General features: G+C 39.2%; 1 protein-coding gene across 1 annotated transcript in view; it reads right to left on the bottom strand.

The window, feature by feature from the left end:
- LOC115159829 (protein Shroom2-like) overlaps positions 1–13,452 on the bottom strand; it is a 92,698-nt gene extending 79,246 nt beyond the window's left edge. Inside the window, exon 1 of the mRNA XM_029709883.1 lies at positions 12,502–13,452. Within this exon, the coding sequence (XP_029565743.1) occupies positions 12,502–12,645 (144 nt within the window). The 5' untranslated portion in view covers positions 12,646–13,452. The remainder of the gene's footprint in view (positions 1–12,501) is intronic.
- Positions 13,453–13,757: the final 305 nt, after the last annotated feature.

Genomic DNA, 13,757 nt, shown 5'->3' with positions numbered 1-13,757 from the left:
TGACAGCTTTGCACACTCTTGGCATTCTCTCAACCAGCTTCACCTGGAATGCTTTTCCAACAGTCTTGAAGGAGTTCCCACATATGCTGAGCACTTGTTGGCTTCTTTTTCCTTCACTCTGTGGTCCAACTCATTCCAAACCATCTCAACTGGGTTGAGGTCAGGGGATTGTGGAGGCCAGGTCATCTGATGCAGCACTCCATCACTCTCCTTCTTGGTCAAATAGCCCTTACACAGCCTGGAGGTGTGTTAGGTAATTGTCCTGTTGAAAAACAAATCATAGTCCCACTAAGCCCAAACCAGATGGGATGGCGTATCTCTGCAGGATGCTGTTGAAGACATGCTGGTTAAGTGTGCCTTGAATTCTAAATAAATCACAGACAGTGTCACCAGCAAAGCACCCCCACACCATAACACTTCTTCCTCCATGTTTTACGGTGGGAAATACACATGCGGAGATCATCCGTTCACCCACACTGCATCTCACAAAGACACAGCGGTTAGAACCAAAAATCTCCAATTTGGACTCCAGACCAAAGGACAAATGTCCACCAGTCTGATGTCCATTGCTCGTGTTTGTTGGCCCAAGCAAGTCTCTTCTTATTATTGGTGTCCTTTAGTAGTGGTTTCTTTGCAGCAATTCGACCATGAAGGCCTGATTCACAGTCTCCTCTGAACAGTTGATGTTGAGATGTGTCTGTTATTTAAACTCTGTGAAGCATTTATTTGGGCTGCAATCTGAGGTGCAGTTAACTCTGGGTCTTCCTTTCCTATGGCGGTCCTCATGAGAGCCAGTTTCATCCTAGCACTTGATGGTTTTTGCGACTGCACTTGAAGAAACGTACAAAGTTCTTGACATTTTCCGTATTGACTGACCTTCATGTCTTAAAGTAATGATGGACTGTCGTTTCTCTTTGCTTATTTGAGCTGTTCTTGCCATAATATGGACTTGGTCTTTAACCAAATAGGGCTATCTTCTGTATACTCCCTACCTTGTCACAAAACATCTGATTGGCTCAAATGCATTAAGAAGGAAAGAATTTCCACAAATTAACTTTTAACAAGGCACACCTGTTAATTGAAATGCATTCCAGGTGACTACCTCATGAAGCTGGTTGAGAGAATGCCAAGAGTGTGCAAAGCTGTCATCAAGGCAAAGGGTGGCTACTTTGAAGAATCTCAAATATAAAATATATTTTGGTTTGTTTAACACTTTTTTGGTTACTACATGATTCCATATATGTTATTCTACAATGTAGAAAATAGTAAAAATAAAGAAAAACCCTTGACTGTGTAGTTGTTATAATACACAACACTACCCACAACACAATACACTACACACTATATAACACTACAGAATACACTACATAATACAAAATAACTTAAATAGACTACACAATACAATTTAATACATAATACACTACACAATGCACTACATAATACATAACACTACACACTACATAATACAAAATACAGTACATAATACACTACACTACATAATACAGTACATAATACAATACACAATACAATTCACAATACACTACATACTACATAATACACTACACAATACACTACATACTACATAATACACTGCTCTACATAATGCATAATACACTACATAATACACTACATAATACATTACACAATACACACTACACTACACACTACATAATACACTACACAATACACTACATAATACTACATAATACAATTCAATACATAATACACTATATAATACATTATATACTACATAATACACTACATACTACACTACACAATACACTATATACTACACTACACAATACACAATATAATACACACCACAATACACACACTACATAACACACTACATATTACATAATACACTACAAAATACACTACACAATACAAAATACACCACACTACATACTACATAATACACTACACACTACATAATACACTACACAATACAATTCAATACATAATACACTACATAACACATTAGATACTACATAATATACTACTATATTGTACACCCCATAGTGGCTCAGTTGGTAGAGCATGGTGTTTGCAACGCCAGGGTTGTGGGTTCAATTCCCATGGGGTACCAGTACGGGAAAAAAATGTATGAAATATATGCATTCACTACTGTAAGTCGCTCTGGATAAGAGCGTCTGCTAAATGACTAAAAAATGTAAAAATGTAAAAAAATACTACAATACACAACATAATACACACCACAATACACACTACATAATACACTACATACTACATAATACACTACATACTACATACTACACTACATAATACACTACACAATACACTACATACTACATAATACACTACACAATACACTACATACTACATAATACACTACATACTACACAATACACACTACACAATACACTACACACAACATAATACACTATAGAATTCAATACATAATACACAATACACTACATACTACATAATACACTACATAATGCATAATACACTACACGATACACTACATAATACACTACACGATACACTACATAATACACTACACAATAGAATTCAATACATAATACAATACACACTATATAATACACTACATACTACATAATACAATACACTATACTACATAATACACTACATAATACACAATACACTACACTACATAATACATAATACACTATACTACATAATACACTACATACTACATAATACCCTACATACTACATAATACCCTACATACTACACTATATTACATGCTACATAATACACGACACAATACATAATACACAATACACTACACACTACACTACATACTACATAATACACTACATAATACAATACACTACATACTACATAATACACAATACACGACACAATACACTACACTACATACTACATAATACACTACATAATATATTACATAATACACTACACACTACATACTACACTACATACTACACAATTCACTATACACTACACTACATACTACACTACATAATACAATAGACTACATACTACATAATACACTACATAATACATAATACACTACATAATACACTATACTACATAATACAGTACATAATACACAACATAATACACTACATAATACATACTACATAATACACTACATACTACATAATTCACTACATCCTACATACTACAGTACACTACATACCACACTACATACTACATAATACAATACACTACATACTACATAATGCACTATACTACACCACACTACATAGTACATAATACACTACATACTACATACTACACATTACACTACATACTACATAATACACTACACTACATACTACATAATACACTACACTACATACTACATAATACACTACACTACATACTACATAATACACTACACTACATACTACATAATACACTACACAACATACTACATAATACACTACACTACATAATACACTACACTACACACTACATAATACACTACATACTACATAATACATTACACTACATACTACATAATACACTACACTACATCCTACATAATACACTACACTACATACTACATACTACATAATACACTACATACTACATAATACACACATTTGAGATATTTAGCACCAGCCAAACTGCTAGTTACCCATTCTAAAACTGACCGGAGCTTTTCATTTTACTGTCGCAGCCGACGTGTTTACTGTTGAGTCATCAGCGTACATGGACACACACAGGCTATATTCAAGATTAGTGGAAGGTCATTAGTAAAAACAGAAAACAATAATATCCCTAGCCAGCTGCCCTGCGGTACACCAAACTCAACTGAATTTGCATTAGAGAGGCTTCCATTGAAGAAACTCTCTGTGTTCTATTAGATAGGTAACTCAAATACATAACACCTACAAATACATAACACCTACATTTTTTCAGCAAAAGGTTATGAGTTAAATAAAAGTTAAATATATATATATTTTTTTAATTATCAATGATATCTTAAGCTGCACTGAAGTCGAACAAGACAGGTCCACAATCTTCTTAATAATACATTTATTTCAGCCAATCATCAGTCCTTTGTATCAATGCCAAGCATGTTGCGTGCCCTTCCCTATAAGCATGCTGAAAGTCCATTGTCAATTTGTTTTCTGTAAAATAATATTGTATTTTGGTCAAACACGATTTTCCCCAAAAATTTGCTAAGTGCCGGTAACAGGTTGATTGGTTGGCTGTTTGAACGACTAAAGGGTGCTTAACTCTTCTTGGCCAGCGGAGTGACCTTTGCCTCCACTTCATAAATGCTTAAACATTTTTTCATAAGTACTGGACCAGACTGTTCCTCATTACATTATCAGAACAACAAATATTTTTCACATATTCCACATAGGAATCATCGCAAAATCTCTTGTATGATCGCTTTTACAATAATTTCATGTCCAATCTTTGGAATTTGGGTTTTCCTAGATATGCCTTCTACATTATGATCACTGCATAAAATGGGAGTGGATACTGCTTTAAAGCACATTTCTGCAGCATAAGATGTGATCAATACAGGTACCAGGAAGTGTAATGTAATTATGCACTAAACATATTAGGAAAAAAAAAACATCATCATTCCTGCTGCATCAAACACACAGTAACATTGCAGGACTAAATCACTGTTTTCTTCCTGAGAAAGGAGGAGTATTAATGCGGAAACTCCAAAGCAGAGCGTTCACTCCAGAGAACGTGCTGGTGAAAACCCCAAAGCAGAGCTTTCACTCCAGAGAGCGTGCTGGTGAAAACCCCAAAGCAGAGCTTTCACTCCAGAGAACGTGCTGGTGAAAACCCCAAAGCAGAGCTTTCACTCCAGAGAACGTGCTGGTGAAAACCCCAAAGCAGAGCTTTCACTCCAGAGAATGTGCTGGTGAAAACCCCAAAGCAGAGCGTTCACTCCAGAGAACGTGCTGGTGAAAACCCCAAAGCAGAGCTTTCACTCCAGAGAACGTGCTGGTGAAAACCCCAAAGCAGAGCTTTCACTCCAGAGAACGTGCTGGTGAAAACCCCAAAGCAGAGCTTTCACTCCAGAGAACGTGCTGGTGAAAACCCCAAAGCAGAGCGTTCACTCCAGAGAGCGTGCTGGTGAATACCCCAAAGCAGAGCGTTCACTCCAGAGAACGTGCTGGTGAAAACCCCAAAGCAGAGCGTTCACTCCAGAGAACGTGCTGGTGAAAACCCCAAAGCAGAGCGTTCACTCCAGAGAATGTGCTGGTGAAAACCCCAAAGCAGAGCTTTCACTCCAGAGAACGTGCTGGTGAAAACCCCAAAGCAGAGCGTTCACTCCAGAGAACGTGCTGGTGAAAACCCCAAAGCAGAGCGTTCACTCCAGAGAACGTGCTGGTGAAAACCCCAAAGCAGAGCTTTCACTCCAGAGAACGTGCTGGTGAAAACCCCAAAGCAGAGCTTTCACTCCAGAGAACGTGCTGGTGAAAACCCCAAAGCAGAGCTTTCACTCCAGAGAACGTGCTGGTGAATACCCCAAAGCAGAGCTTTCACTCCAGAGAACGTGCTGGTGAAAACCCCAAAGCAGAGCGTTCACTCCAGAGAACGTGCTGGTGAAAACCCCAAAGCAGAGCTTTCACTCCAGAGAACGTGCTGGTGAAAACCCCAAAGCAGAGCTTTCACTCCAGAGAACGTGCTGGTGAATACCCCAAAGCAGAGCTTTCACTCCAGAGAACGTGCTGGTGAAAACCCCAAAGCAGAGCGTTCACTCCAGAGAACGTGCTGGTGAAAACCCCAAAGCAGAGCGTTCACTCCAGAGAACGTGCTGGTGAAAACCCCAAAGCAGAGCTTTCACTCCAGAGAACGTGCTGGTGAATACCCCAAAGCAGAGCTTTCACTCCAGAGAACGTGCTGGTGAAAACCCCAAAGCAGAGCGTTCACTCCAGAGAACGTGCTGGTGAAAACCCCAAAGCAGAGCTTTCACTCCAGAGAACGTGCTGGTGAATACCCCAAAGCAGAGCTTTCACTCCAGAGAACGTGCTGGTGAATACCCCAAAGCAGAGCGTTCACTCCAGAGAACGTGCTGGTGAAAACCCCAAAGCAGAGCTTTCACTCCAGAGAACGTGCTGGTGAAAACCCCAAAGCAGAGCGTTCACTCCAGAGAATGTGCTGGTGAAAACCCCAAAGCAGAGCTTTCACTCCAGAGAACGTGCTGGTGAATACCCCAAAGCAGAGCTTTCACTCCAGAGAACGTGCTTCCACTGCTCCAGAGTCCAACCACTCCAGCCGGTGCTTGGCATTGCGCATGGTGATCTTAGGCTTGTGTGTGTGGCTGCTTGGCCATGGAAACCCATTTCATGAAGCTCCCGACTAACAGTTCATGTGCTGATGTTGCTTCCAGAGGCAGGTTGGAACTCGGTAGTGAGTGTTGCAACTGAGGAGAGAGGATTTTTTACGCTCTAAATTTGTCCTTTGGCCTGGAGTCCAAATTTGAGATTTTTGGTTTCAACCTGTCGTGTCTTTGTGAGACGCAGAGTAGGTGAACGGATGATCTCTGCATGTGTGGTTCATATGTGTTATTTCATAGTGTTGACGTCTTCACTATTATTCTACAATGTAGAAAATAGTAAAAAATAAAGAAAAACCCTTGAATGAGTAGGTGTGTCCAAACTTTTGACTGGTACTGCATTAGTAAAGACTAGATAGAATTGAGAATAGTGTGATGGGTGAAAATATGACCACTTGATGAGAGGAGGCAAGGATCTGAGCTCAAGCTTTTTCTTCTTCTACTTTCTCAAATCATCAATCAACTAAGAGGATCATCCAGGCATAAAGCATCATCCAGGCATAAAGCATCATCCAGGCATAAAGCATCATCCAGGCATAAAGCATCATCCAGGCATAGAGCATCATCCGGGCATAAAGCATCATCCAGGCATAAAGCATAAAGCATCATCCAGGCATAAAGCATCATCCAGGCATAGAGCATCATCCAGGCATAAAGCATCATCCAGGCATAAAGCATCATCCAGGCATAGAGCATCATCCAGGCATAATGCATCATCCAGGCATAAAGCATAAAGCATCATCCAGGTATAAAGCATCATCCAGGCATAAAGGACTACACGTCCCCCGCTTCTCTAACAACTGAATCTCTGAAAGATGGTTGAAAGCTAGTGACTTTTCTAACAATCCAACACATGAGCATATCTTTGACAGAACAACAATATGCCACCGTCCATTTTGAGATACGGAACTAAAACACTTTGTTTTGTAATTATTATTTTTTTTATTTTCAACGCAGACTGATTCTTTTCGATCAATTCCTAGTCGCATCATGCAGCTCATATATGTTTTAATTTGTAAGACATTCTAAGGATTGTATCATTCACAACTAAAGTTGCCAAAAAAACTCTAAATCTAGCATATAGGACCTGTTTCAAATGATCCTTTTTACGCTCAACATAGCCACTTCTTGTGCGCATTCGCTCCGAAATGGGAAAAATATCCTTTCAATTTTACTCAGCTAAGTTCAATTATATTCTTCTCACTATAAAATCATATAATATAAAATAATGTAATGGGACTTATAAGCATATCTTGTCTACTAAATGAACAAGTCTACAGTCTATATCATAGCCAGATAACATACAGTATCTAGTCTGATAAATGAACAAGTCTACAGTCTATATCATAGCCAGATAACATACAGTATCTAGTCTGATAAATGAACAAGTCTACAGTCTATATCATAGCCAGATAACATACAGTATCTAGTCTGATAAATGAACAAGTCTACAGTCTATATCATAGCCAGATAACATACCGTATCTAGTCTGATAAATGACCAAGTCTACAGTCTATATCATAGCCAGATAACATACAGTATGTAGTCTGATAAATGAACAAGTCTACAGTCTATATCATAGCCAGATAACATACCGTATCTAGTCTGATAAATGAACAAGTCTACAGTCTATATCATAGCCAGATAACATACCGTATCTAGTCTGATAAATGAACAAGTCTACAGTCTATATCATAGCCAGATAACATACAGTATCTAGTCTGATAAATGAACAAGTCTACAGTCTATATCATAGCCAGATAACATACAGTATCTAGTCTGATAAATGAACAAGCCTACAGTCTATATCATGGAGAATAGCCAGATAACATACAGTATCTAGTCTGATAAATGAACAAGTCTACAGTCTATATCATAGCCAGATAACATACAGTATCTAGTCTGATAAAGGAACAAGCCTACAGTCTATATCATGGAGAATAGCCAGATAACATACAGTATCTAGTCTGATAAATGAACAAGTCTACAGTCTATATCATAGCCAGATAACATACAGTATCTAGTCTGATAAATGAACAAGTCTACAGTCTATATCATAGCCAGATAACATACAGTATCTAGTCTGATAAATGAACAAGTCTACAGTCTATATCATAGCCAGATAACATACAGTAGCTAGTCTGATAAATGAACAAGCCTACAGTCTATATCATGAAGAATAGCCAGATAACATACAGTATCTAGTCTGATAAATGAACAAGTCTACAGTCTATATCATAGCCAGATAACATACAGTATCTAGTCTGATAAATGAACAAGTCTACAGTCTATATCATAGCCAGATAACATACAGTATCTAGTCTGATAAATGAACAAGTCTACAGTCTATATCATAGCCAGATAACATACAGTATCTAGTCTGATAAATGAACAAGCCTACAGTCTATATCATGGAGAATAGCCAGATAACATACAGTATCTAGTCTGATAAATGAACAAGTCTACAGTCTATATCATAGCCAGATAACATACAGTATCTAGTCTGATAAATGAACAAGTCTACAGTCTATATCATAGCCAGATAACATAGAGTATCTAGTCTGATAAATGAACAAGCCTACAGTCTATATCATGAAGAATAGCCAGATAACATACAGTATCTAGTCTGATAAATGAACAAGTCTACAGTCTATATCATAGCCAGATAACATACAGTATCTAGTCTGATAAATGAACAAGCCTACAGTCTATATCATAGCCAGATAACATACAGACAACTCATATTCTGTTCTTCTGAAATACATTTTCTTCATATCATAATGTTTCTTTAAACCTGACTAAAATAAATCATGGATTTATTGTGATGCTGTAAATCAAATTGATTTATTTAACTTTTTAAAATGTTGATGTTACAAAGGCTCATCATTGTTCATTAATAGTCACCGTGAGACGGGCAGCCATGACCACCACCTGTTCAGAACTATCGCTATCAAGACTCCGAAGATGAGCAAGTAGGGGTGATGGGTAATGAGCGTGTGTGTGTGTGTGTGTGTGTGTGTGTGCGTGCGTGCGTGCGTGCGTGTGTGTACAGAATTCATGGACTTTCGCTTCCAGATCTGTGATTTGTTCTCAAGACTGTAAAAAAATGTTTTTATGAAATATATGATGTAATGTAAAGCACAGTGAAAGGCCTTCAGCTAGTTATTACTAACAGTAGTAATGTAAAGCACAGTGAAAGACCTTCAGCTAGTTATTACTAACAGTAGTAATGTAAAGCACAGTGAAAGGCCTTCAGCTAGTTATTACTAACAGTAGTAATGTAAAGCACAGTGAAAGGCCTTCAGCTAGTTATTACTAACAGTAGTAATGTAAAGCACAGTGAAAGGCCTTCAGCTAGTTATTACTAACAGTAGTAATGTAAAGCACAGTGAAAGGCCTTCAGCTAGTTGTTATTACTAACAGTAGTAATGTAAAGCACAGTGAAAGGCCTTCAGCTAGTTATTACTAACAGTAGTAATGTAAAGCACAGTGAAAGGCCTTCAGCTAGTTGTTATTACTAACAGTAGTAATGTAAAGCACAGTGAAAGGCCTTCAGCTAGTTATTACTAACAGTAGTAATGTAAAGCACAGTGAAAGGCCTTCAGCTAGTTATTACTAACAGTAGTAATGTAAAGCACAGTGAAAGGCCTTCAGCTAGTTATTACTAACAGTAGTAATGTAAAGCACAGTGAAAGGCCTTCAGCTAGTTATTACTAACAGTAGTAATGTAAAGCACAGTGAAAGGCCTTCAGCTAGTTGTTACTAACAGTAGTAATGTAAAGCACAGTGAAAGGCCTTCAGCTAGTTGTTATTACTAACAGTAGTAATGTAAAGCACAGTGAAAGGCCTTCAGCTAGTTGTTATTACTAACAGTAGTAATGTAAAGCACAGTGAAAGGCCTTCAGCTAGTTGTTATTACTAACAGTAGTAATGTAAAGCACAGTGAAAGGCCTTCAGCTAGTTGTTATTACTAACAGTAGTAATGTAAAGCACAGTGAAAGGCCTTCAGCTAGTTGTTATTACTAACAGTAGTAATGTAAAGCACAGTGAAAGGCCTTCAGCTAGTTATTACTAACAGTAGTAATGTAAAGCACAGTGAAAGGCCTTCAGCTAGTTGTTATTACTAACAGTAGTAATGTAAAGCACAGTGAAAGGCCTTCAGCTAGTTATTACTAACAGTAGTAATGTAAAGCACAGTGAAAGGCCTTCAGCTAGTTATTACTAACAGTAGTAATGTAAAGCACAGTGAAAGGCCTTCAGCTAGTTATTACTAACAGTAGTAATGTAAAGCACAGTGAAAGGCCTTCAGCTAGTTGTTATTACTAACAGTAGTAATGTAAAGCACAGTGAAAGGCCTTCAGCTAGTTATTACTAACAGTAGTAATGTAAAGCACAGTGAAAGGCCTTCAGCTAGTTATTACTAACAGTAGTAATGTAAAGCACAGTGAAAGACCTTCAGCTTTCTGGTGTAAAACCACATGGAGCCGATCATGAGACCTCAGATTTCTGGTGCAGACAAAAGCACGGCAGCAAGAGATTTAGGCAACGAGAGGTTTAGGCAGCGAGAGATTTAGGCAGTGAGAGGTTTAGGCAACGAGAGGTTTAGGCAGTGAGAGGTTTAGGCAGCGAGAGGTTTAGGTAGCGAGAGGTTTAGGCAACGAGAGGTTTAGGCAGTGAGAGGTTTAGGCAACGAGAGGTTTAGGCAGCGAGAGCTTTAGGCAGCGAGAGGTTTAGGCAACGAGAGGTTTAGGCAACGAGAGGTTTAGGCAACGAGAGGTTTAGGCAACGAGTGGTTTAGGCAGCGAGAGGTTTAGGCAACGAGAAGTTTAGGCAACGAGAGGTTTAGGCAGCGAGAGGTTTAGGCAACGAGAGGTTTAGGCAGTGAGAGGTTTAGGCAGTGAGAGGTTTAGGCAACGAGAGATTTAGGCAGTGAGAGGTTTAGGCAGCAAGAGGTTTAGGCAACGAGAGGTTTAGGCAGCGAGAGGTTTAGGCAGCGAGAGATTTAGGCAGTGAGAGGTTTAGGCAGCAAGAGGTTTAGGCAACGAGAGGTTTAGGCAACGAGTGGTTTAGGCAACGAGTGGTTTAGGCAGCGAGAGGTTTAGGCAGCGAGAGGTTTAGGCAGCAGGTAAGGACACAAATGTTTGTGTCCTTACCTTGACAGCAGTCAATGGACAAGGAGACTGCAATCTAATATTTGGTTACCCACTGCCATCAACCTTTAATATTAGTATTTCCTATGCAGAGCATTCCCACCGACCTTCTCACTGTTTCTGCCATTTGCCTGTCTCCCCATCTAATTTCATTACTGTCTGAATAAAGTTTCAAACCATCTCAAAAAAATATGTTAAAAAATATATATATTTGCATACTTTTAAATTTCATCCCCCAAAAATGTCAAAGTAACAAAGTCGTCAAAATGTTTGTGTTCATTTAATGGTCAAAGTATTCTGAATTCACCTGGCCTGTGTTTTCCCCCCTGGTCATAAGCCTAAACCATGTAAAAAAAAAAAAAATACATAGAATTGCAGGAAATTAGCTTTAAAACTGTAAAAAAAAAAAAATCTGGGGGAGGACCCACAGTCCCCCTTCTAGGCAAAATCTCACTCCAAGCTTTCATCAAAAGTTGGCAGTCCTGCTCCTACTAACTGTAAACCTACACTTGATGAGACACACGGAAAAACATCTGACGGCGGATGAGTTCTAGACATGATTTGTCTGTCGCAACATGTACTGCAGATCCAATACAATCGGAAAAATGTTAATTACTCAATTCCTCTTCTATGAAATAGACACATTGTAACACGACACTGTAAACAGACACATTGTAACACTGTAACAACGTCACAGTCCTTCCTTCCACCTAGCCTGGGGTAGTAACAATGTTGCCCTTAGGGACTTTTCACTTCATCCCAATTATGACAGCTGTGTTCATAGGGCCTGATATTACATTTACATTTACATTTTAGTCATTTAGCAGACGCTCTTATCCAGAGCGACTTACAGTAGTGAATGCATACATTTCATTTCATGCATTTTTTTTTCTTCTTTCTACTGGCCCCCCGTGGGAATCGAACCCACAACCCTGGCGTTGCAAACAACTTGGTACTAGTACCAAGTAACAACTTGGTACTAGTTGTAGTTTAGATCCCGGAAATATGGATATCTTCCATGGATATGTATAAGTAAACTCTACTAGTAGTGCACCTGACATAGACATACACCTTCCTTACCTTCGAGACGATCAACTGTTGTCCATGTTCCAGACCTCCTTTGAGCTGAAAGCCCCAGGGCGCCCCACCCAGGAGCCGGGCCTCCACAAACAGCGCCTTTCCTCGGTGTATGACTGTACTGTAGCTGGGGAGACTGCTTTCCATAATCACTAGCAGTACCGAGGCAGCCTGGTCCTGGTGGCTCGGTCCTATTCAGTCCACCAGACCCACAGCAGAGGGGAAATGATTTGGAAAAGATTGAATAAATGATTTGTTATATTTTTCTTTTCTTATTAAAGTCTTCTGCAGCGCATACCGACAGGGGCATGTCCACTCCTAACAGACAGGCTGAATCATTTCCTAGCTCTACTGAATCTTAGTCAGCGAATGAAACATGGTTTTCCTTCTCTCTCGCTCCAGTCTGTGTGTTGAAACACTTTTACTTCGTTCCAACAGTCAACAACAAGCGGTGAAAATGAAACGCTCCACAAACATAACATTAAATGGATGGAACAAATCCCAAAAACATGTTTAGTTCAAATGGATTAGCAGAAATCCCGTGGATAGCTTCACTTCTGATCGTTGGTCAGTCCCTCTCCCTCTTACGACTTCATTTTAGCATCACAATAGAGTTTGCTACAATCCACTGGGCTGGGAGAAAGAAAGACGAGCGCTCTCCTCTCCTCAGCGAGCTGGTTGCAGAGGGATCTGCTCAATTTGCCCCGTCAGAAGAAAAAAAAAGTTTTGCGCACCAGACACTTGATTCATCTACTTTATCTGAAAGTTCCACCTTGATTCCCGATAGATTGACAATATGGAAGTATTCAACATTTGTATCAATCTTGTTCCCTTGATGCGGTTCAGCATCCCCAGTCCAGTTCCATAGATGCAAAGTTTTGATAATTTACTGCAGCAAGGAGAACGGCAAATAAGGTTTTGCCTCCCCCTCCTCGCCACTAGTATTCTGCCAACAGCACAAATGAGAACGCCACGTTCGTATGGTAATGAAGAAACCTTCTAAATAAAAGTCCGAATTTCTAAATATTGCTATGTGGATAGTTTATTCAAATGATATTGAATTTTAATCAATGGCCACTAGTATTGTGTGAACAAGCTAAAGTGGGGTGCGAAATACCCAGTAGGGTCTCTACTAGTCATAGACTGTTCTCTCTGCTACCGCACGGCGAAGCAGTACCGGAGCGCCAAGTCTAGGTCCAAGAGTCTTCTAAACAGCTTCTACCCCCAAGCCATAAGACTCCTGAACACCTAATCAAATG

Source organism: Salmo trutta, chromosome 23 (genome assembly GCF_901001165.1).
Source record: "Salmo trutta chromosome 23, fSalTru1.1, whole genome shotgun sequence".
Classification (NCBI taxonomy): Eukaryota; Metazoa; Chordata; class Actinopteri; order Salmoniformes; family Salmonidae; genus Salmo; species Salmo trutta.
The sequence above is the reverse complement of the archived record's forward strand: the minus strand, read 5'-3'. Positions and strand labels throughout refer to the sequence as shown.